The following is a 24,737-nucleotide window of genomic DNA, read 5'->3' as shown; positions in this document are numbered from 1 at the left end:
TTACAGAATTTCAAATGTCCTGTGTATGTATACACTTACATAAAGAAATATAATGATCTATATTTTATCCTAATAGAAAGGGTTTCAAGTCATAATATGGAAAATAAGAAGACAAATAATTTTTATAATAGGCCTTATTTCAATGAATTTTGCTTCTCTCTTCTAGATGGAATTGGCTTTCTCATTTTGAGTATCTGTAATTCACTACTTGTTTCTTTCCTTCAGAAGGCATTGCAAACAGACCTCTAATCACGTTTATTTTTCTGAACAGATATTAAAACTTTGAAAGTTGTCTCTAGAGAAGAGGAAATTCAAGCTACTCTCAGTGTCATATCTGTGTCTCTTTCCACTACACCAGCCAACTGGAAGTTGAAATAATTAAATCATCTAGATATTCTGACCACATGGAATCAGATAGTGAGATTTAGGGTAATCCATTTATTATCACATCATCATACATTCTACTATTGTGTATTTTATATATTATTGTGTGATATGTTTCATTATTTACGTGATGGTAATATGTAGATATAGAGAATAATGAAATTCCCAAATAATAATTTTTGGTGCCTCATTACCAAGAGCTCTATAGGTATTATTGTTATTGGAAACTACTATAAAGGGCTAAATACTATTTGTTTAATTTGTGGTTAATTTAAATTGTGGATCTATAGTGATTCTGTTAAAAAGTAAGTCAAACCGTATCTCTCCTCTGCTCAAAATCCTCCCATGGCTCCCAACTCAATTGAGTAAAAGCTGAAACCTTTACTATGGTTTATAAAGCCCTGCATTATCTCCCTCTGCCCCTGTTCCTTTTCTAACCTCATGCCTGCTATTCTCCTCTTTCAATTTACGCCAACCACAGTAGGCTCCTCACTGCCATGAACTTCCCAGGCAGGCCCCTACTGCAGGCCCTTTACACTTGCTGCCTCCTACCCATTGGCCTCGAATGCCTTTCTCCCGGGTATCCACATGGCTAACTCCATTAGGCCATCTTGTCAGTAAGGACTCCCTGGCCACCCTATCAAGAATCTCCTCTCCCCACTCAACCTCTACCATCACCCACACCTCATATTCTATTCTATGCTTTGCTTTGTCTCCTTACTCTGTTATTTGTTTTTCTAGCAAATTAGAATATTAGCTCCATCAGGGAGGGGTTTTTGTCTTTTGTATTCACTCCTACATCTGCTGCTCCTGGAATAATGCCTGGCACAAAGTAGGCACTCTCAATACATATTTGTTAAAAGAATGAGCACATCCTCCTTGTTTATACTGAGTGCCTACAATATGTGCGATATTCTGATAGGACCTGGGGATGTGAAGATAACTAAGACACAGACACCGATCTTGCAGATCTCACAACCGGTGGGAGCTTCATACATGTGACTGTGTTTTGCACGAAAGTGTATTTTTATAGTATACTATGTGCAAAAAGGTGTGGATCCTGTCCAACGAGGGAGCTGAATATATAATAGCCAGCTTCATAGTTTAGAAAGTATTTACCTTCCTTATAAGCATTGAAATCAAAGCTAAACAAAGGTGTAATTAAGTCTTCACATCCTGGCATGTGCTTTCCTCCATTTGGGTAAAAGTCAAGGTGACCACAAGCATTAATAGTCCCAGCACCTGAAATCGTTAAAAGCAGGATAAGTGCTTCTAAAATTCTCTTCCACGCTTCAGTGTAGTTTCTGTTTGTTTTAAAAACTTACCAAACTCAAAGAGTAAGCGAACTGCATTTGTATGAATAACATCAACAAAGTTGGCATCTGAAGGGTCCAGCCTAACTTCATTTGGAGTGTTGTGGAAATATGGCCCAGCTGGGTCCAACCCTGGGAAAAAGCATAATGTCTTTTAAGCCAAAACATGTTCTATACAAGAGGATACTGATAGTGTTATTTTGGAAGTACAGATGATAAAGGCAAGGTAGTCATTCCTATAAGATTTATATAGGTCAAACACCACCCAAGGCTAAGTATAGACATACAAATTGAGTATATAAATGCAGGTCTCGATATATTACAATATCAGATTCCTATATACAAGAAGGGCTGTATCTAGTCAATGGCAAAATAGCCAATAAAGTCAGAAAAATCAAAGAGGCTATTCTGGGTCTGTACAGAGACTACCATATTCATAATTAAACTTATGGATTGCGGATGATCTCAAAAGCAACATCTGTACGTAAAAACAAAAATAAAAGATAAGAGCTCTTCAATGTGTAAACGTGAATCTACAAAGCCACACACTTAAAGTAACAGAATCCTAGTTTTCAGCTATGGCTCACTTAGTTTCACTTCATTATATCACAAATGAAAAGCTTGACGTCCAGGAAAGTGCAGTGACTTGACAAGGTCACCATACATTGGAAGCAAAATAGACTAAGAGCCCAGGTGTCTATACCCTCAGCCCACTGTCTCCTGGTCAAATGTCTAATAAAGATAAAGGAAAGATATCTAGAGGTCCCTAAGATGTTATGACCATTCACATACCTACTCATTTACACATCTGACAATTATTTATCGAGCACTTAATATGTGCCAGGTTTAGCACTTGGATGCAAGGAATAAGGCCTAGCCTTGTCCTCAAGGATTTTTCCATCTGATGAGGAAGGCACCCCAATCCGCTCAGTGCCGAGACAGAGGTGAGCATTGGTCTTTTGCAAGCACAGGGAAGTGACATGTAAACCAGTCTTGGGAAATTGGGGCATGCTTCTGCTGGAGATGGGAAATACAAGCAGAGGTCTGAGGGCCCAGAAGAGTCTGCCAGGGTCAAGAGGGGTCACCAGACCTCCAGGGGTAAAAAAGAGACTCTCCATGGCCTCCAGGTGAGGCAGTTAAGCACATTTGGGAAACTATATAGTGAACCAGATTTTGAGGCTGGTGTGCAGAGCTTTAGAACTGGGTGAAAGACGAAGACAGCATTATAAGCAGGAGCCGGATGTAACCTGAACCATGGGAAAGGGTTTGGACGTGATCTGGTTGGCAATGGGAAGCTCTCACAAGTTTGCAACAGGAGAGATATATCTATATTTTAGCAAAATCTTTTTGCTGTGAAGTGGAGACTGGATCCTAGATTGGAGAGGACCCCAGAGCACAGCCCCCTGTGGACATGTGGCATGAGTGGGAAGTGAATATTTGCACACCACACTCCTGGGACACAGCAGCATTTACCTGCCTCATAATCAACCTTCAACTTTAGGAAGTCTGTCTGGCTGTCTGTGTGTTTAGTGTACAGTTACTGGTTAGTTACAAACTTCTGATGGAGTCAAGAGCCCTGTAGAGATGTATCCAAATATAGCAGACACACTTCAGACTCTATCGATCGGAGGACAGGCAAATAGCAGGGAAGAGGGGATCCTGGATTTTTGGTTCTAGCGTGTCTCTGGAGGAAAGGCAACAGAAGGTTCAACTTACAGGTGTCTTAAAATCTATCATTTAGGGACACGCGGGTGACTTGGTAGGTTACGCGTCAGACTCTTGATTTTGGCTCAGGTCATGATCTCTCGGTTCATGAGATCAAGCCCTGCTTCGGGCTCTGCGCTGACAGCATGGAGCCTGCTTGAGGTTCTCTCTCTCCCTCTCTGCCCCTCCCCTGCTCATGCTTACTCTTTCTGTAAATAAACTTAAAAAAATCTATCGTTTAATTTTGCTTTTAACTGGTTTTATTATAAAGCTAGTATCTTTCTTGAAGTTCAGTTCTTTGGTCACTCAAGGAACATGATTGTTCAAAAATTAACCACTCGGAAGGAATATAGGTCAGGACATCCAAATTATAGCAATCTTTGGACTTTCGAGACATTTAAAAATGCATCGTTTCCTGGGGTGCCTGGGGGGCTCAGTTGGTTGTGTGTCCAACTTTAGCTCAGGTCATGATCTCATGGTTTGTGAGTTCGAGCCCCACATCAGGCTTGCTGTTGTCAGCAAGGAGCCCAATCCTCTGTGCGCCCCTCTCTCTGGCCCTCCCCCACTTGTGCTCTCTCTCCCAAAGAGAAATAAACATTTAAAAAAATGTAGTGTTTTCTATTTACTCAACAGGGTAATTCACTTGGCAGGAAAAAAATTGGAGTTAGACAGTTTCTGATTTTTGGAATCAAAATTGAGAAAGGCAAAATCTTCATAAATTTATTGTAACCCAGTGTGATTTTCAATACATGAACAGCAATATTCTTCCCTTTCATTTATGGCTGACATGCCCAAGGTTGGGTAGGCCCCATGAACTTCTGACTTCACACACTGTGCCCATTTCTTCTTTCCCCAGGCTTGAAAACTTAGAGCCAAGGGGGATTTTTGCTACCCAATGACTTCAGAATAAAAATACAGTTTATTATCCCCAGAAAGAAGGGTGGCGGTGGGCTGGTGCTAGGTCTGGGATTTGGGAACTAGGAGAAAGAGGAAGCGTTCAGTGGGAAAAAAACCTGCTGTTCTAAGAGCTGCAGAGGCAAAACCCTTTGTACCCAATTTGGAGTTCTAAACTAGTTTTAGGAAAAAATACGTAATGTTCAAATTTGAATTTAAAGCATATGTATGTATGTGTGTGTAGGTATGTATGTATATTGTTTTAACCGAAAGGAAATGTGCGCCTCGTATGTGCCCGGGTAGGGTGGGGGTGAGGGAGACTTTCTAGGTAGTTCAGAGTCTATCAAAAATGACAGGTGCATGAATAATTGTAAGACCATGCAATACAATAGTTGCATTTCCAGATATAATAGAAGCATATTTCAAAGGGTATGGTAAGCACAGAGAATTAGCTCAGCCTGAGGAAGGTGCTTTTGAAATGAATCTTGAAGGATGAATAGTGGCTGTTTAGGCAATAGCATGCGCTAGGGCACAGAACTGTGAAAGGCCCCAATGAAACATGAACTATTTCTATCACCAGCTAAGAGGCTTTGGGCAATGGAAAGTTCCAGCAGTGAGTGACACGGCCTGTATTTGGAAACATGATGACTTGGCAGCACTCGTGGGGGACTGGGCTGGGGGACCAGCCGCGAGCGGCCAAATCCAGGCAAGAGATGAAGAGAGCCTGAACCGGGTCCAGGGCCAGGGCACGGAGAGGTGAAAAGCAGACAGGGAGACATGGCACGTGCCCACAGAGCGTTGTTGGTTGGGAAGGCAGAGGAGACAGAGGCCAGCCCAACCCGTTGATGTCGGAACTGATATTTCCATCTCCATCCATCTTGGAAGTCAGAGTGCAGGGAACGGATATGATTAATTATCATCCTCAAAAAACCGAATCCACAGTATAAACTAATTCATACTAATTCATCGTCCACACTTGCCTCTGCGATTTGTTTTTAGACTTAACGGTGTATCCAGGAGTAATATCCAACATTTTAGCAACTGGAACAGCCTGGGCACAGGCCTTCAACGAGTCCCACAGAGGCAGCACCCATTGTGAGTGGTGACCCAGATGCGTCACAGACGCCATTCCAGGACCATCAGCCGGACTCTAACTCATCCTCTGTATTAGCTAGTGGTGCAGCGTTGCAAAGCATGGTGTGTGTGTCAGAATGCGTCAGCCACCCTCCACAGCTGGGCGGTCACAGTTGCCATGACTTTGCTGCCCCGGATAATGCTGCCGTGAACACTCCTGAACGTGGATCTGCACGCTCATACTTTGAAAACACTTTTATGTTTTACTTTAGTTGAGTCCCATTTTCTCCTACCTTACATTCGCTTCTGCTACTTCACTCGGTGCGTCAGATACTTGATTTTGTGTGTAAACAAATTCAAGGCCCAACTCCAGCGCAAGCTTACCAGTTATTCTTCCAAGGCCTGGTACCCTTGACCCAGCTTCCCCAGCCAGATGTGCTCCCACGCTGTGGCCAATCAAGTGCACTTTTGAAGGAGAATATCCAAACTTTTTCTGGTAGGGATTTTAAAGGAAAACAGAACAAGTATTTTTAAAAGACCACGTGGAGTGGCTTACATTTTCTTGACATATGCTTGGCATAATTGTCCTTCTCGCACACAGACTGGGGACCAGTCAGGTGACAACGTGACCCCCACATCCACCCACTTCCTCATCTGGCTGCAGGAGCAAGCACCAGGCAGGCCTGGAGGAATGGCTTCTGTCAGGTTCTTCCTGCTGTGCTAAGCAGCCTCAAGGCCCCCCGGAAAAGAACAGCCCAGAAATGGCATCTGTGGCTCTCAGCCCATGTCCATTCTTCCTGAGACCCAACCCTTCCAGCATCCTCCCAATACAGGCCAAATGCAGTCAGACCCAGGCTGTTACCTACCCTACCTGTGTCTGTCTCCTCCAGTTGAAGGCGAATTGATCAAATGTCTGGGATGACTTTGGTCTTCAAAGAGGAGTTTTTAAGAATATTCACAAAATGGCTATGTCCCTAAGAGTTACACACACACACACACACACACACACACACACACACACTCAACTTAAAGGGGAACAAAGGAGCACGCATTTTTAGTTTTATCTAAGCTTCAAGTTCTCTTCATGATAATAGTGAATATCAAGCAATCGCCTTCACTTGGATAAATGTGTCATTTGATCAAATGTTCCACTTTTTATTTTTGCAGTGATGGAAAATAATGACAGTAATGACAATAATCTGTGCTGCTTTATAAAGAGTATTTTCTCTCTGGTTCACAGGGGAATGGCTGCCCAGGATGTCTCCTGGTCCTTAGGCAGCCTACCTTCCACTGCTGCCGTCCTTTGAAATCTCTGCTTTCTTTCCTGGGCTCCTCTCCAGCCCTGGTATCTGAGATCAGCCCTCCTCGCCCTCAGTCTTCCCCTCCTCTGTCTCCATCAATTTCCTGCACATTTAGCTCAGCAAATGCTTTCCCCTTCAGTCCAACAAACATTTCCTCTCCTACGAGCCACTCCTACTTTTTGTCCAGGCCCTAGAAAAGTCCACAGCTCAGGCCTCAGGGTCAACAAAACAATTCACGAAAGTTTAGGACGACTTTTTCTCAAAGAGGAGATGAATCTGATTTCATCCTTTGGGTACAAGGACCCATTCTAAGTACCTTCTTGTGCCCTGGTCTCCTTTGACAGCAGGAAGAGCTGCCGAGCGGTGTGGGGGAGCAGGTGAGCACTTGGCTCCCTGACCCCTCACTGCGCTCGGGGTCCCAATATCACCTCCCATGGCCTCCCATCTAGGTTAGCTGTGGCTCCAGTCTCTCTCCACCCCGTTGCCTTGGACTCATTCACAGCACCGTCCCCATGCTTTGTCAGAGCAGGAACACGGTCTCGCTTGCCGTGTACCTTCGGGGACTAGAACAGTGCCCAGCCCACAGCAAGTGCAGAGAAAAATCTTTGTTGAGTGAATGAATGAACCCTCCTTAAGAGTCTGAAAGGGTCATAAATCTTTAGATTTTCCTTCACTGCATTTTATGGTGGGAAATTACTTTCCATTATGGTAGGGCATTCGGAGATTTATAAATGTCTCAGGGTATATCCCTCATAAATAGCAAAGTCTATTTGATTCTTTTAGAAAACGTATAGGTCATTGTGCCTGGACTGGACTACAGACCTAACTAATTCACTGCCGTAGAACCCAATTTCTGGAGGAAAATGTATTTCACATTCTAAACAAATAACATTCATAAGAGGGGAAAAGTTTCTCATCATCAAAGATAGGTTTACAATGCAACGAAAACTACCCAGCATGAGAGGGTCCTGCAAGTTGGTCCAGGAGGCCACCTTGGGGGTGGGGGTGGAGAAGCATTTGGTGAGGAGCCTGTGAAGGGACACTGCCACCAAGTGGCGCTTTGTAGAACCACAGGCGCTTCTTTCCCAGGAAGTAATCTCCCTTTTCCAGTCACCGTACAGGAATGCTTATAGTATCCCACCTGTTCAGAATTTGTGTAAGCTAATATAAAAGCCATACAACTGACCCAAATTCTTGGTGTTATGATGCAAAACCAATTACACATAATTTTTGAAAAAATCAACTTTTGGGGCACCTGGGTGTCTCAGTTGGTGAAACGTCCAACTTTGGCTCAGGTCATGATCTTAACGTGAGTCTGGGTCCCGCATCGGGCTCTGTGCTCAGAGCCTGGAGCCTGCTTCGGATTCCGTGTCTCCCCCTCTCTCTGCCCCTCCCCCGCTCACGCTCTGACTCTCTCTCTCTCTCTCAAAAACAAATATTAAAAAAAATTTAACACTCAACTTTTCTTACCATGAGAACATCAGTAAGATATGCCACCTCGGCACCGACAACGCGGAGGTTGTTTACCGCATGGATATATTCCAGTGAACCGTTAATCCAGTCTACGTTAATGCAGTTCACATCTTCCACTTTGAGTAGCACCTGGGGCAAAGATTTATTACAAGTCTCGGAGAGATAAGAATTGAAGAAAACCAAAGTGACCGAACAAGGGATTCCATAATAAGAAATAACACTACCAGGTACTGAAAACCTCTTATGTGCTAGGTCCTGTCCTAACCCTTTTACATATATGAACTGATTTCATCCCCAGTTACAGATACGGAATCGGAAGCACAAATAGATTAATTAAACTTGCCCAGGATCATAGTAAGTAGAACCATGGTATGAATTCAGGCGGCCTGACTCTACTATACTATATGGCCTTACAAATAATTGCTTACTATGTTAGCACTCTATTAATCTTGAGTATCAGAGAGGAAAATTAACTTCTTGGAGTGAACCTGGAAAATTTTCGCCCTTAAGTGAGAAATTTATCGCATCATTTAATCTTTTGTCAAAAGTGAGAATTTATCAAAGAATAATTATTAAAAGAATATGCTCCCCTTATAATCTACGCAATTCATAATAAGTGAGCATAAATGGGAAATGGATAATTCACTTGGGGCCTTGGGACAAGGACAATGTGAGTAACTGAACGGAGGGATCTCCATGAATGGGCATTAATGTATGTGAAGTACATTCCCATTTAACATAGAGCTTTTGTCTAGTAGAGGGAAGAGTTTATTCACATCATACATTGCACATGTCTTGCTGCCATTTTCCATCTGATTTCCATCCGGGTATGTTGATATGGGTCATCTTGTCTGTCCCAAAGTGTGAGGCTTGGATAGTTCGATAATTAACTGCACTGATCTCCTATTTCAAGCGCAAAGAGATGAAGGTTAAAAAAAAAAAGAATTTAAAATTATTTGATATTTAGTAGAATTATTCTGTCTGCTCAAAAGTCTTCCACTAAATTGGATTGTTAACAACCTTATTGAAAACATTTTAACCAAAGAAATAGTTACTGTGACACACTGCAAAATACTAAGAAGTTATTAATGTGTTATAAAATACAAAATACAAACTTAATCACCAGGAAGGGCAAGTGTGTGGTTTTAAGGCACTGTTTAGGTCAGGGCTTTAGGACTGTGTTGGGTCAGTTTCAGTCAGGACTTCTGTCAGCCTTACTTTTGTACAGCATTTCTCTGTTGCCGACGTGATTCATGAGTAGCGTGTTACTTGAGGCTGAAAAGCATGCTACAAAGGTGGCAAAAACAGGTTGTTCACCCCACTTTAAGAATGAGGAATAGAGGTTAGGATCTCACCATGTGCAATACAACAGCTAACAATAATTTTATGTAATTACAGTAAATGCTCTTTTGTACTTCTTGTGTTTTGTTGGATACTTTTTATAACCAAACTCAATTTAAGTGATATGATGAATTTAAGTAATTTCATTATTAAGAGAAAAATGAAAAGGCACAAGAGAAGAAATGCGCAAAATTCTATTTTGAGAAAAAGTGAATAGTCTAATCAGCAAACTGCAAATTTGACAACGGTGAATCCTAACACTGGAAAGCAACACATTTAGATACCTATGAAATTCAAACAAAGAGCCTATTACCAGCTACCTGTGATTAATAGGAACGTGCAATTAATCATATAACTTGCCGGCTAAAGTATCTCCCAAGATGGTGAGCAAACAATTATGAGAATCCTAAATTAGTTTACATGGCAATTGTAATAGAGCTACACTTAGATGTGCCTACATGCTGGGAATTGTTCTAAGTACTTTGTAGAGTAGCTCATTTAACTTTCACAACACTGTGAGGTAGGCACTAACTTTACAGATTAGGAAAGAACATGATGAGAAGTCACTTGCCCCGAAGCACCTGGAGTGGGTGCTGAGTCCTGGAGTGGGGGCTGAAACCCTCATGGTCTTTCTCTGAAGTCATGTGCTTCACCACTGAGCTCTCCAGTTAGGATCTGATCCTACTGTTCTTTACTGATAGGGCCCAGGGCAGATGTGGGATTTGCTGAGGCAGATAATAAAATCAAGTGTACCTGGGCCTTCCCAGAAACACTATTCTGCTAAATAATGGAATTCTAGTGCAGAAACCTTTGTCCATCTATATACCTAAAAGAATCCAAATGCTCATTCCAATTCCAGCTGAAGTCTCTTAAACACCAACTGTGTTTCTACTTCTATGCTCCCCCTCAAAAGAGTCTTATTTGGGAAAAGGAATTTGGTAGAGAAAGTTTGTTTAATCTTTCCCCATCACAAGACTCGCGGGAAGCGGGACCTTGTGATAGCTTCAAGGTAGCAATCTGACAAGGATTGTGAGGTCCGACCATCCTCCACTGTCACAAAAGCCCTGGAAGAATTTAATAAAATAGAAAAGGTAGAAAAAAACACTATTTTTCACTTTGTATGCCATCTGGCACACCCCTATGAAGTGGCATACTAACTTAGAAAATGTGAAACTTGAAACAACATCATGGAATCAACTCAAAGAAGACAACTCAGATTCTGCCATCACAAGGACAGAACCTTAAAAGGGTGTTGGGACAGAACAGGTCATCCAGAGAAAGGGCTAGTTAAAGTCTCAGTGTTTAGCTGGGTGCTCAGGCCTTTACTTGGAACGTTCTTATCTTTGAGGAGTTAGAACCTAACTGGAATGAGATCAACCCATCCTACAAAGCATGACTGGATGATCTCGTTTCTAGTACGTCAAAAGTAGTCACTGGTTAGATATGTTCTAGCCTGGAGAAAAGCTGCAGGCACAGAAACTACCATGATTATGTCAAATGTGCATCACCAGCAGCGACTGCATGAGCCACTCTGGGGGACAGTAAGTTGGTTTTATTCTTGCAGAAATGTAGCTGTGAAGACCTATGACTCTCAGAAGAGTCAAGTTTATTGCACCATGTTCAGCTTTAACAATTCCTCTATCTGAGAAAAGAGTACATTAAACCATTGCCCAGTTTACCTCTGCTTCCTCATAAACGAAGTCAGATTTGCACAGTGTAGCATATGGGTCAATTCTGGTTTTTACTACTGCATCCTGACTCATCCTATATCCTCACTTGTTGTTATAAAACACTCTAACAACAAACCCTTAGGCTTCCATCCATTGCAAAATTCAAGTACAGATCTGGTTTGTCACATGGGTTTTTCCAAATGGAAGGGAGTGGTAAAGATATGAGTAACATTGTTTTTATGGTCCCTTTATTAGGAAAGTGCTCAGTGTCTGATATTCTCTACATTGCCTTTAGGGCCCAGACTGTCCTAAAGACTGACCTTCATCACCTGTTTTAGTGCCCGTTCTCTACAAAACTTCGGGTGCATGGCCACTGTGCAGAAAGTGAAAGGACCCATGAGTCCTATGAGGACTGAAAGTCAAGACTAGGGGTATAGTTAGTCCTGAATGCACACATACACCCTGGAAGTCCTAAGCAAACAGTGAAGGTGCTCCAAAACATTTTTATTCAACATAGATTCTCTTTACATTAAAAAAAATTGTGGTAAAGTATATGTAATGTAAAAATTACCATTTTAACCATTTTCAAGTATACAATTCAGTAACGTGAAGTCACTCACATTGTTGTGCAACCATCAACACCATCCCTCTTGAGGAATTGTCTATCATCCTAAACTGAAATCCTGCACCCATTAAACAGTAACTCTCCATTATCACCTCCCCTAGCCCCTGGTAACTATTATTCTGCTTTCCATCTCTATGAATGTGACTATTCAAATAGGTGTTTCATATAACTGGAATTATACCATGTTTGTCCTTTTGTGTCTAGCTGATTTAACTTAACAAAATGTTTCTAAGGTTCATCCATGTTGTAGCATCTACCATAATTTCATTTCTTTTAAAGGCTGAACGATATTCCTCTCTTCGCTTCTTGATAGTTATAAAAATCAAATTTTTAGGTACAGTTGCTTTGTAAGTTTCTCCATACCCAAAATAAGAATTTTTCTTCTTTGTTTTAGATAGAGCCATCATCTACAGCGCAAATGGCACATGTCAGTGAAGAGTCATGTGTCCCCGTGTATGTGTCTGGTACGTAGATAGCTACAAATCAGATCCTGTTTGTAAGAAGGCAGAGCAGAAGGCTGTCTCGGCTGGGTCTGATGGAAAGTAAGCCTCAAGGTTTTATAGGTGAAGGTAAAAACTGGAAATGTCATTGCACTGGGGAGTGCTCTTTCTCTGGCTCGCGCTCCACCTGGGTCTAGTATCATGCTTTGTTTTTTCTCTGCCCCTAGGATAACATCATTCTTGGGTTTCAACTGTCACCACTGGGTAGAAGACTTTGGATCCTATTTTTCCAGGTCTAGATTCCCACAGAGTTGCAAGACGAAAATCTCCAATAGCCTACACGAACCTCACTTGTCCAACATGTAACTCATTCTCTGGCATCCCCAATCAAGTTTTCTTGTTAAAAGGGTCATTATTCTTCCCATAACTCATGTGTAAAATCTCCAGGCAGTTTATGATGTTTATCATGTCAATTTTCTATTATCATACTCATGTTCATTCCATGGCTCAGGCTAGTTCCCCGAGTCCATTCGGAATCGCGCCGTAGTTTTCTAGTTAATCGCGAATAGCACTTTCTGTGATGGTGGAAATATCCCGTGTTTGCACTGTCCAAAATGGTATCCACTAGCCACATGGGACTATTAGCACTTGATATGTGGCTGGTGCAACTGAAAAACTGAATTTTTAATTTTATTCCATTTTAATGCCACACGTAGCTCACGGCTACCATGTTGGGGGGCATAGTACCAAACAGTCAGGAAATCACCTGCAGGCTTGCCCGGCTCCAGTCAAGATGGTGCACTGCAGCCAGATGACTCTTCAGAAACTACCCGTGGGACCCCCTGACTCACAGGATGAAATCCAAAATACCCAGGAAGGAGTTACACAATTTGTCTCTAAACTACTTTTCTAACTAACTCCATATTTTGAGGACTTCCTTTCAGTCTAACTCAACATATTGTCATTCATCAGATGTTCTCTCCTTTATGTATTTGTCCACGCCTTTTTTTTTTTTTTTTTTTTGGTCATTTCTCTGTCTGCCTCTGCTTATGCAAACCCTTCCCACCTTTCAGGACACACCTCAAAACACGTCTTCCTCAAAGCCTTTCTGGCTCTTGTCCCACCCTCAAGGGGAAGGTAAGCCTTTCCTCACTGCTCCCAGATTCTTTTGTTTGTATCTTATGTAACAGATCATAATTTGTGCTGCAACAGAGGTATTTATATACCCCCTTTCCCCTAATATAGTAAATTTAGGACACTGTCTTATTTATTCAATTTAATACACGAGGAGCCTGTTGCCTATTTACAGTCTTACATGTGGAAAGCTCCCAATTAATATATGTATCAAATGAAATATCAAATTTACCTCCTACGAAACGACATACTCAGACCAATCTTTATACTTAAATACTAGGGCAAGTATGATGAGAAAAAAAAAATCTAGCTCACAATATTAAAAAGAAATATTTGCCTTTAAGTCAATAGTTTATCCCAGTGTAGGCTACTGAACCTATAGCTACATCTTATATCTTGGAATAACCTATGTGCGAAGGCAGCAAGTTATCTTACCTGATAAGCTTTGGGATTATGTCTCGTGTAGAGCAGAAAGCGAGTGTTTATCTCTTCTGGAGACCAGGGTAGACCTGCCAACTGTCTTGACAAAGTCCCAGTCCATGGGAAACCATCTTTAAAGCACCCCACCCTTTCATAGCAAACTTCTTTTCCTGTGGCAGAAAGATTGAGTGTCAGTATTGTAGGAACCAGGCCCAGAGAGAGGTTGTTTCCTACCATGAGGCTTAATTGAAACTGGTCTTTAAGTTAAACAAGTCTGATTTAGGGGGAGATGCTCTTCAAAAACTGCTCTCCTCTCTCCTTCCCCCACCACCCTCCCAATATCATGACCATGACCTTGTAGATCACAATGTTGCGGATGAGAGCACAGGGGTTGTGGGATCAGACGTTCCTGGCTTTGGGCAATTATTTTGCCTCTTTAGAGTCTCAGTTTCCTCCTCTGTGATGTGGAGATAATACCACTTACCTTACAGCCTTGTTGGGAAGCCTAAACGAACTATCACACGGGACAGCCCTTGTCAATGGGCCTGGACATAAGAGGGATACTGTGTGTTCCCTGAATTTCTGTCTTTTCTTATCAGGCTGAAAGTTTTGGATGAAATGGACCCTGGAGTCCCCAGGACCTAGCACTATGCCTGACACACTGTAGGAGTCCAACGTCGGTCTTCTGGGAGTATAGATAACAGCAAAGTTTCATTCAGTTTTAACCAAGTCTTTTCTGGAGCTCGCCTCACTCATGTCTAAAATGAGACGCTTTGGGCAAACTGAGTCTTAATGTTTCTGTCATCCACCGACTCTGATTGATCTTTTCACCATGGCCTTTCTTTTTCATTTACTTTTAACAGCCCAAAGCAAATAACTTTATTTCATACTGTTTTATGGAGACATAGTTTAACTTGTTCAATTATAACGATAATTATTTATTCAATTTAGCATTGAATTATGTATTCAATGTGTTATTATGATTTACTAAATTGGTTGGCATTTATTCAATATATGGTTATTCATTAGTATTGGCTACAACTGTTTGAAGTCTTGAATTTGAGCATTTCCTTTTCTCACTTACCAAAAAATGCTGAATAATTCTTTCACTCTTAAGTCCACCAGATTTTACTTTAAAATCTTAGGAGATTTTGCATTTTCTCCATTCCCTAACAATGAGATTACCCGCTAAACATGAAGAGAGAGGATAAGGAATTAAATTTTTTTTTAATCAAACAAATGTTTATACATTAAAAAGAAATTGTACAGATGAGCAACATCCGTGCTCACTCCCAAACGCAGCCCTCTCCCTAGAGGTGGCTACTTTTAAACATGTCTGCTGTTATTCTCGTGGTTACCCCCACATCTCTATATAATGTGCTAACACTGCCAAGGTTTGATTTATTAACATTAGTCACACATGATCTATTAACTTGCTGCAATAATAAATGAGGATTTAACCCACCTATTCTTGGGATCAGTCAGGATCAAGGCAAGAAACAAATCATACCGGTTATTTTAACTGTGAGAGTTTAATACAATGAATTGCTATCAATCAAGTGTTGGAGAAATGAAGGCACAAAGGGGCCCATGTGGTTGCTCACAGGTGGCAATTGCAGAGAGCAGCTGCTAGTGGAAGGCTGGTGGAAGAATCAAAACGAACCAAACCAAAAGAACCAAACCGAAAAGTCAGTCAGATGTAGAAACTTGAAGGAAGGGCTGCGAGACCCTGGCGGGGAGGGGTGCTGTCTCCAGAGCTGGGGTTTGGCCCGTGAAGAGGGGTGCTGGCTGGCTAGCACTGGCATCTTTGAGTAGGCACCGTGTGCCTGCTTCTGGGTGTTTCTGAACAACTGCCAGCTGGAGCCACCGGCTGCTACCCGGATGATTATTTGTCATTTCTGGAAAAACAGACAGGAACCAGGAGCAGAGAAGAAGGAACACCATCTTCCTCCCTCCTGGAACCTCAGTGTCCCTCTAGTGTCTCTATTGACAGAGCTTCTCTGGGAGTGGCCAGACAGGCTGCACTGTGGTGGCACGTCCCAGCGCTGGCCAAGCAAGGGCTGGCCTGAAACTGCTGGGGGACAACAGCTCCTACAAGCCCTGCGCTCCACGCTGTCTCAACTCCTCCTCCTCTATAGTCAATAACCCTGTTTTTAGCTCATTAACTGGCTTCCACTGTGAACTGAAATAGTAATAATCTATTTCTTTTTTTTTAATGTTTATTTTTGCGAGACAGAGCGAACGAGTGGGGGAGGAGCAGAGAGGGAGACAGAGAATCTCAGGCAGTCTCAGTCTGCTGTCACTCAGGCACTGACAGTCTGCTGTCAGTGCAGAGCCCAACGTGGACTTGAACTCACGAAGAGTGAGATCATGACCTGAGCCGAAATTAAGAGTTGGAAGCTTAACTGAGCCACCCAGGTGCCCCAGTAATCTTCTATTTCTTGATTGATACCTCATACTCCTTATAACCTGACTCTCTACCTTTGCAAGACGAAGTTTTAAGCCATGTTACCTCTCTTCCCTTCCATCTTCCAAGGTCCGCCAGCAGCACTTTGACTTCATATTGTCAAAGTTGACAACATTCAGACTTTGTTCTATGATCATAATTAAGTCTTTTATGTTTTGTGGGTAGGCTGGCTCCAAAAAATTGAAAGCCAATAAACAGAATTTATACGATTATGACTAGATAAATATTTTTCCTTTCACAGCCAGCTAGCATGCTGTAATTACATTTGTTTATCTGCACTTTGTTGTATGGTTACCCATTCGCTTCAAAAGGGGAATATTCACATGAATTATCTTTTCTTAGACATGAATTGCTCGAGATCAGTGTCACTTTGGTTTGCTTCATATTTGGATCATGCTTTTCTTGTAGCATTTTCATTTTCCTGGATTCTCTGGTTGCCTTTGTTTTCTCTTGTTGTAAGTGTAAACATGTGCCTTCTTCAGTATATCTCTACTATAGCTCCTCAGTCAATATTTCTCATGCCTGGAATCCATTCTGTTTTTTTTTCTGTTGAGGCACACATATGTCCAGTTCTAATTTGGATCAATGAGTTCACATTTGGATCGTTCTTTTCTAATACAACCTTCTGTTTTTTTCTAGAATGTCTACCTGCCCTTGCTTTTTGCACGCCATGTCTCCCCCTCCCCCATACACCCAAATTCTCCACTACATTATTCAGTCTATGGAAAGGAGTTTGGATTTGGAAATAAAGACTTGTAAAAACTGTATGTTTCTTATGTTTGTAACTTACCAGGGTTATTGGTCACTATGCCTTTTTCCATAAGGAAATACCCATAAAAAGAATATAAAGGTAGAAGAAACTAGATATGATGAAGGAGACTGATCAAGATTATAAAGTATCAAAGCCATTTAGTGAAAAAATGGAAAGATTAATAGTTCTTTAAAAATAACATGTTTGCTACAAAATCAGTAAGTTGATACTGGGCCAATAACTTAAATGGCCCACATGACAAAGAATATAGTTTTAGAATGGTAGCGTTAACGGTATTATGCAGCCATTGAAAATGCTTACAGAGATTTGTAATGAAATTTGTAATGACAGTGATTATGTTAGTGTGTTGTGCTGAAAAGGCAGGCTGCAGAACTATGCATGGTTTTATTTAAAATGCATGGGGAAAAAGAAAATTTAAAGGAAGTGCATCAAAATGTTAATAATGGTGAGAAAGCATGGGTTTTATTTATTTTTTGAGAGAGAGAGAGAGAGAGAGAGAGAGAGAGAGAGAGAGAGAGCGCAAGTGGGTGAGGGGCAGAAGGAGAGGGAGACACAGAATCCAAAACAGGCTCCAGGCTCTGAACTGTCACCACAGAGCCCAATGCAGGGCTTGAACTCACGTACCATGAGATACGTGAGTCGGACACTTAACTGACTGAGCCACCCAGGCGCCCTGAGGATGCGTGGTTTTTATTTTCTTGTTTACCCTTATCTATGGTCTTAACTTTTTAATAATTAATAATGGTAACTCTTAAGTCACAAAAGAAAAAAGACTACTTCTCCAAATTATGTTTAATTAATAATAATTTAATTAATAATAATTAAAAGGGCAAAAACAGACTGAGCCCTAAGTGTCACATATGTGAGGAAATGAAGACTTAAAAAAGTGACCACCCTGCCCAATGCGTCATTGTTATTAAGTTGGTGGGGGGGGGGGGGGGAAGAACCATGATGCAGCTCACTCTATCACTAAGTAGAATTGGGAGGTGCATTAATTAGCTTTTGTTAGGTTATGTTGTAACAAATAGTCCCCAAATCTCCTCGGCTTCCCAACATGAAGGTTTAGTTCTCGTTCATGTTCTATTTTGGCTGCAGTAGTTTCCGGTTGGCTGTGGCTCTGATTTACCAGTCTTCTTCCTTCCAGGATCTAAGCCAAAAGAGACCCTGTCTGGAACATGTTGCTCTTGGGGCAGAGGGAAAGGGCAGAACCATGGTTGAACCATGCAAATGCTCTTCATACAGGCATTCGAACTTGGCACTGCTCTCTGCAGGTCATGTAGCCAAAGGTGGGGCTGTAGCATCCTCTTCCGGGGAGGGGGAGTAAAGAGTGGGGAACAACACTACCATCTGCAACAGAAGGGTATGCAGGTTTACATTTTTATAGGTGCCACTGGAAGGAAAACCTTTTGTCATTTTCATTTGTATTCCTTGAATTACCTAAATACCTGAATATCTTGTGCATTTCTGGCCCTTGCACATGTTCTGTGGGTGGGGACATCTTTGTTTCTGATGTACATTTTTCTAAAGTTTGCTTTTTTCTTATTTATTTGTAAAAACTCTTCAAATAGTAGAGAGATTTGGTCCTTTTCAATCAGACATTGAGAAAAAATATTCTAGTTTGCTGTTTTTGTTTTTGTTTTATAGAAATTTCACATTTCACTCAACAAAATATCAGTCTTTTTCTTTATGGCTTTGGGGTTTCATCTTGTTTAGAAAAGCCTTCCTTACTTCAAGATCATTAACAATTTCACTTTGTTTTCGTTTATATTTTTCTTGTTTCACTCTTTTACTTTAAATGTTCATTGATCTGGGGTTTATTCTGGTATAAAGAGAAGATTTCATCTAGAAGTTCAATTCTCTTGGCCTGAATTTATACAAAGTATAATCATTTCAATGTCTTCCACACCTGTGGTTATTTCTCTTTATTTAAATCTGTCATCACAGTTTTCCATTTTTTAGTTTTATTAGACAATCACAATATACATTTATCAATTGTATTGCTTTACTCCTGTTCTTCTAATGTGTTAACCTTTACTTTTATTTTTATTCATGAAATTCTTCCTTCAATGTTACTTGTTCTTTTTCTAGTGTCTTCAGTTCTTGGGTCATTGCATTTTGATATATTCTGCAACTGAAGTGTTTTATTTACTCTTTGACTTCAACGTTCTTTACTATAGCACATTAGGTTTAATTGGTTAAGAAATCATATAAGTTGGTATATTAGTTCATGTTTTCTTAACTTCCACTTTCTAAATGAGTAATTTTTCATACCGTGAGCAGCCTTTCCCAATGACAAGAAATATCTTGAAAATGGACTCATTAATTTATTCAAGAAATATTTATTTGAGTGTCTATTATGTGCCAGATATTGTTCTCAGCATTAGGGAATCAACCGTGGAAAAAACAAGCCTAGCCCTGGTGGAGTATAGCCCAGTGGGTGTGTGGGGACAAGTAAATAAATAAATTTATTTATTTATAAGTAAATAAAGTAAATAAATAAAGAATAAGAATAAGTAAATAAAATGAAGATGTGTATGTGTTCAGGTGAGGAAGGTGTTGCTATTCAAATAGGGTGGCCAGGGAGGATCTCACTAAAACAGGTAGCATTTGAATCTATAGCTGAAGGGGGTGAGGAGCAAACTGTGGGGATTTCTGGAAGAGGGCTGAGGGAAGAGAGCACACAAGCCTCTGGGGGAAGGAGCATGGCTTAGTGTGACAGAGGACTTATGACACGGCCACCCTGATCAGAGCTGATGGAAGAGTGGGAAGTGACAGGTCCGTAACACCTTACTCTGCAATTGCAAAATCTAAAATCCTCTGGGGGAAAGAAGTGGGATTTTGATTTTTTCATTCGTTTTTCAGTTTGCAGAAAACTCATTTGGTAGCAAAAACTGACCTGAGGCTATACATATTCGTCATCCTAATTAATGAATGTTCATAGATTTTACTACAAAAATATCCATGTGGTTGTGCTACCCAAGATTCCTCTCAGGGTTTTGTATTTTACAGTATACTTAAAATTAGAAAAAAAAAAGTCTGAGTTCTGGGACATATCTGGCCCCAGGGAGTTGAACAAGGGATGATGGACAAGGGATGGTATTAGGAAGGTAACAGAGGGCTAAAGCATGCAGCACTCGGCAGATCATTGGAAGGACTCTGGCATTTACTCCAAGGTGAGGGGCATAGCCATCAGAGGGCCATGAGCAGAAAAGTGATGCAGACTGACTTAGGTTTATTTTGTTTTAGGAATATACTGAAGCAGGACAAGGGGGGAGGCACAGAGATCATCTGGGAGGCGACTGTAGTAAATTAGACAAGAGACAATGGTGTCCAAAGTCAAGGTGGCAGCAGGGGAAGTGGTGAGAAGTTGTCAGGTTTTGGATAAATTGTGAAGGAGGATCAATTTACTGATTAATTGGCAGGAAGGTGTAATAGAAAAGTAGAGGATGATGTCAAGGTTTTTGGCGAAGTTCCTGGAAGGCTGGAGTTGCCATTACTTGGGGAGACGCTAGAATTCTAGACAGATTTGGGAGTAGAATCAAGAGCTCAGCTCTGGGGACACCTGGGTGGCTCAGTAGGTTCAGTGGCCTACTCTTGATTTCGGCTCAGGTCATAATCTCACGGTTCGGGAGTTTGAGCCCCATGTCAGGCTCTGCACTGAAGTGCAGGGCCTGGTTGGGATTCTCTCTCTCCCTCTGCCTTTCTCTCTCTTTCTCAAAATAAATAAACGAACGTAAAAAAAACTTAACAAAAAAGAGCTCCGCTCTGGATATGCAGCTTTTATATGAATTAGATACATAAGTGGAGATGCCACAGAAGTAGGTAGATATATGAGACTGCAATTCCAGGGAGAAGTTCAGTTGCACATAGGAACTTGGCAGTCATAAACATAAAGTTGGTGTTTGACGTCATGAATATGGAGGAGATCACCAAGGGAGTGATGGTAGGTACAGAAGAAGGATGACCTAAGGACAGAGTCCTAGGACACTCCATCATTGAAACATCAGGAAGGCGAGTGGGGATAAGCACAGAACACTGACAAAAAGGCCTACAAGAAGTAGGAGGGAACCCAGAAGAACGTGGAATCCTAGATGCCAACTTAAAAATGTACTTCCAGGGGAGACAGCAATCAAGAGTACCAAATACTGCAAAGTCTAAGTGGATGAGGATGGAGAATTGACCACTGGCTTGTCAACATAGGAGTAACTGGTGACAGTGACAAGGGAAGTTTCTGGGGCGAAAGCCTGATTGGACTGAATTCAAGAAAGAAGGGGAGGAGAAAAAGAAACCCCATACACACAACTCAGAAGTGGAGTTTTAAAGATGGATGGGGTACCTGGGTGGCTCAGTTGGTTAAGTGTCTGACTTTGGCCCAGGTCATGATCTCACAGTGTATGGGTTCAAGCCCTGCATCAGGCTCTGTGCTGACAGCTCAGAGCCTGGAACCTGCTTCAGATTCTGTGTCTCCCTCTCTCTCTGCCCCTCCCCTGCTTGCGCTCTGTCTCTGTCTCTGTCTCTCTCAAAATTGAATAAACATTTAAAAATACATTTTAATTAAAAAAAACAAAAAGACGGATGAAATAACACATGTTTGTGCTGCTGGGAATGTTCCAGAAGACAGGAAGAAAATTGGTAAAGCAGGAGAAATAGAAGAGAGTGTGGTTGAGTGCACTCCTTGGGCAGGTGAGAGGAGAGAGTGTCTAATATACAGGAGGAAGGGTTGGCCTTTGTTGCAGCAAGAACAGCTCATCTCTTGTGAAAGAGAGAAGGCAGAACGTACAGGCAGGTGTATGCAGCTAAGTTGGATAAATGTGGTACTGGGAGCTCCGCAAAGGTCTCTTCTCTTTGTTTCCATTTTCTTATTGAAATGGGAAACCAGGCCATCAGCTGAGTGTTGGTAAGCAGGGAGGTGTTGGAGATTTGAGAAGAGGGGAGAAAAATGAAAGAAGCCAGGAGCCCAGGCAAATGAATGGATGAGGGAAGAACAGTAGGATGGCTTGGCAGCCTTAGGGTCACCTTCTGTCTGATAACCATGACTTTGCAGTGAGGCAGTCAGCATGGTGTGTGTTTTTCTCCAGGCACAGTCAGCTGCACAGAGATGATGTGTTGGATTTAACCAGTGTTGTGGTTAAGCCAAGTGAAGCAAAAGCAGCAAAGAAGTCCAATGTGTATACCAAGGAGTGATTATGATTGGCCATGGCATTAAACTGAGGAGAGAGTTGGCTGGCTGCCAAAAAACTTAAAAAAATAAAATCATAGTTATATTAAAATTAGATTATATATATATAATAGTTATGCATAGTTATATATATATGGGGAGTAGTATATATGTATATATATATATATATATATTTCTACTGCACACTTATATTCATTATAGAGCCGCTATCATTAAAAATTTGAGTCTCCATCACATTTGTATTATTACCTGCATTGGCATCTATTAAATTTGTAACAGAGTCCATTTGCATTTAGTTCTCTGGTACCTGCCAGAGAATTTGTGTTTAATTCAATAAACCTTCAAACAGAAATCACTTCCTACTGAAAAGTAAATTTTTCCGATGGGTATAGGGAAGTCTTATTAATCACAACTGTGTCTCCAGGGTTCAACACAGTGCCTGGCACATAGTAGGTGATTGTATTTGTTGATTAAAATAAAACATATTAGCATCCTTGTTCAGAGAGGACTTTGAGAGAGGACAAAGAGGCCTGAAGTCTGGAAGGAGGAGAGACCACCTGAGAAAAAAAAGGTGACAGTATAAGAACAATAGACCAGGCAAGACTTCACTCGATTCTGTTCTAGAACTGATCAGTCTAGCTGCTTTCAGTATTCAGTAAGGACTGTCGGGGGCAGGAACATTACAGAAAATAGAGCACAGTTCCAGGAATATACTGAAACCAACAATAGATCCATCCACTTTTATCCCACAGAAAAGATCTGGAGGGCAGGGAGTAAAAACACTGAAATTCTTCGATTCTATTTTGGTTAAAACATATCAACTAACTTTTGTTGTGCTTATAGGAAGAACACTGAACCAGGGAGGTAAAAACAGAGATAAACAACAGCTACTACATAGGAGATGCCTGAAGAGTCCACAATATAAAGAGCACAAGTCCATGAATATTGAGTAAATGTGTAAGAAATGTTCACAGACCAAAATCTCTTCACAAAAGCATGACCCAAAATAGAAAAAATCAACATGGAAGTTCCAATCACCATTAGTCATTCATTCATTCATTCATACATTCACTGAGCATCTACAGTGATTCAGATACTGAAACCAGAAATATGAATGTATTTTCTCATTTATTGCTACACACTTACCTTAGAAGTGAAGGAATCAAGACTTTAACAGATAAGTTGCTTCACCAAGGCCATAGGCTAGTAAGCATAGAGCTGGGAGCCCAGTACAAGCCATCCAGCAACTTTTATATTATTGGAAATAGATACTTCCTATATACTTATCAGATTTAGTATTACTAAATTGATTCATTTCCCTTAGATATTTTTATGACAAATAAATCAAAATATAAACAGAGCCAATATTCTGAAACCCGTATCAATCACATTCTGGATGTGACTATACTCCTTATTTTCAAGGAACTAATAAATTAAGTCTTACCCATTGATGTGCCAAAGAATAAGAGAGCAGCAATCCAAATTCCAAACATCGAAGTTGCTTTTGAAAATCACATCAACCCTTCTTGAAGATTTTTAATCACGAAGTCCCCTCACTATAAAATATTAAGCAATTTTCTTCAAAATGTTATCACCCAACATTTAAGTTCTAGGTCCAGAGGAGTGTGGAGTTCACACGACCTTCAATCCCGATGCCCTGCAAAGTAATGCGCCCTAGCCTAGACTACTGGCTCCACATTAAGAGATATAATTAGCAAGGTGTGCCTTCCATTAGGTGATTGGTAGTTAAAACCTCCGAGGTTTTGATGTTTCATCATTAGCAAGATTTTGGTTACACACAATCTGAGTCACTCTTGAAAGTTATTTTAAGGCTTTGGGAGGGTAGATAACAAACATCGAAAAGGCACAGTCTTTCCAAACCAGAACCATAACTTGGAGTATTCTTCCCCTCACACATGTCGAAGGGCAAACAAGCAGACCCTCCTGAAACATGTTAGGACTTAAATAATGAACGTGGCTAATAATGGCTAATCTGCACATCTTGTGTGGCAATACAATGTTGCAGCTGCCATCATCTGGAGCCCAACCACCTGGATCCAAATTCTGGCTCTGCCACTTATTAGCAGTGACCTCACACTAGCAAGCCTCACTGCACCTTTCTTCACTTGTAAAATGGGGATAATCATGGTTCCCAACCCACAGGGTCATTTGGTGACGGAATTACTTATTATATAAATAGTATCTCGTGTATAGTACTGTAGTGGAGTTAATTTTATTAGTGATTTTTCAACTATGTTAATGGTTATAAGAACAAATTTATGTCCACATAAAATACAGCGTTACATCATGGCACCTGGGCCACGTAACCAACTCTAATGTGATGCGAACCTGCATTTTTGGCTGCTACATTGACTTAAAGTGATGCAGTTCACAGATATCCTCAGTCGAATTCTCAATTTCTAAATGCTCATAGAAGATGGCTGAAAATATTTCTTGGTGTTTCTTTACTTTTTCCCTCTTACCATAATAACATGACGATATTGAAGCATTTATGAAGCATTCAGCCCTTTCATACAAACCTTGTT

General features: G+C 41.0%; 1 protein-coding gene across 2 annotated transcripts in view; it reads right to left on the bottom strand.

Annotated features, from left to right (window-relative positions):
* PNLIPRP3 (pancreatic lipase related protein 3) overlaps window positions 1-24,120 on the bottom strand; it is a 35,371-nt gene extending 11,251 nt beyond the window's left edge. The window contains exons 1-7 of one of the 2 annotated variants that reach the window (XM_027063198.2): window positions 23,636-24,120; window positions 13,789-13,943; window positions 8,927-9,046; window positions 8,141-8,272; window positions 5,754-5,862; window positions 1,710-1,829; window positions 1,504-1,626 (exon numbers count right to left, since the gene is read on the bottom strand). In XM_027063198.2, coding sequence (XP_026918999.2) covers window positions 1,504-1,626; window positions 1,710-1,829; window positions 5,754-5,862; window positions 8,141-8,272; window positions 8,927-9,046; window positions 13,789-13,943; window positions 23,636-23,684 — 808 coding nt within the window. In that variant the 5' untranslated portion in view covers window positions 23,685-24,120. Of the gene's footprint in view, window positions 1-1,503; window positions 1,627-1,709; window positions 1,830-5,753; window positions 5,863-8,140; window positions 8,273-8,926; window positions 9,047-13,788; window positions 15,328-23,635 lie in introns of those variants that run through there. The other variant, XM_053207282.1, reaches the window with a different exon arrangement.
* Window positions 24,121-24,737: the final 617 nt, after the last annotated feature.

Source organism: Acinonyx jubatus, chromosome D2 (assembly GCF_027475565.1).
Source record: "Acinonyx jubatus isolate Ajub_Pintada_27869175 chromosome D2, VMU_Ajub_asm_v1.0, whole genome shotgun sequence".
Lineage (NCBI taxonomy): Eukaryota > Metazoa > Chordata > Mammalia > Carnivora > Felidae > Acinonyx > Acinonyx jubatus.
This window is presented reverse-complemented; position numbering and strand designations above follow the sequence as displayed.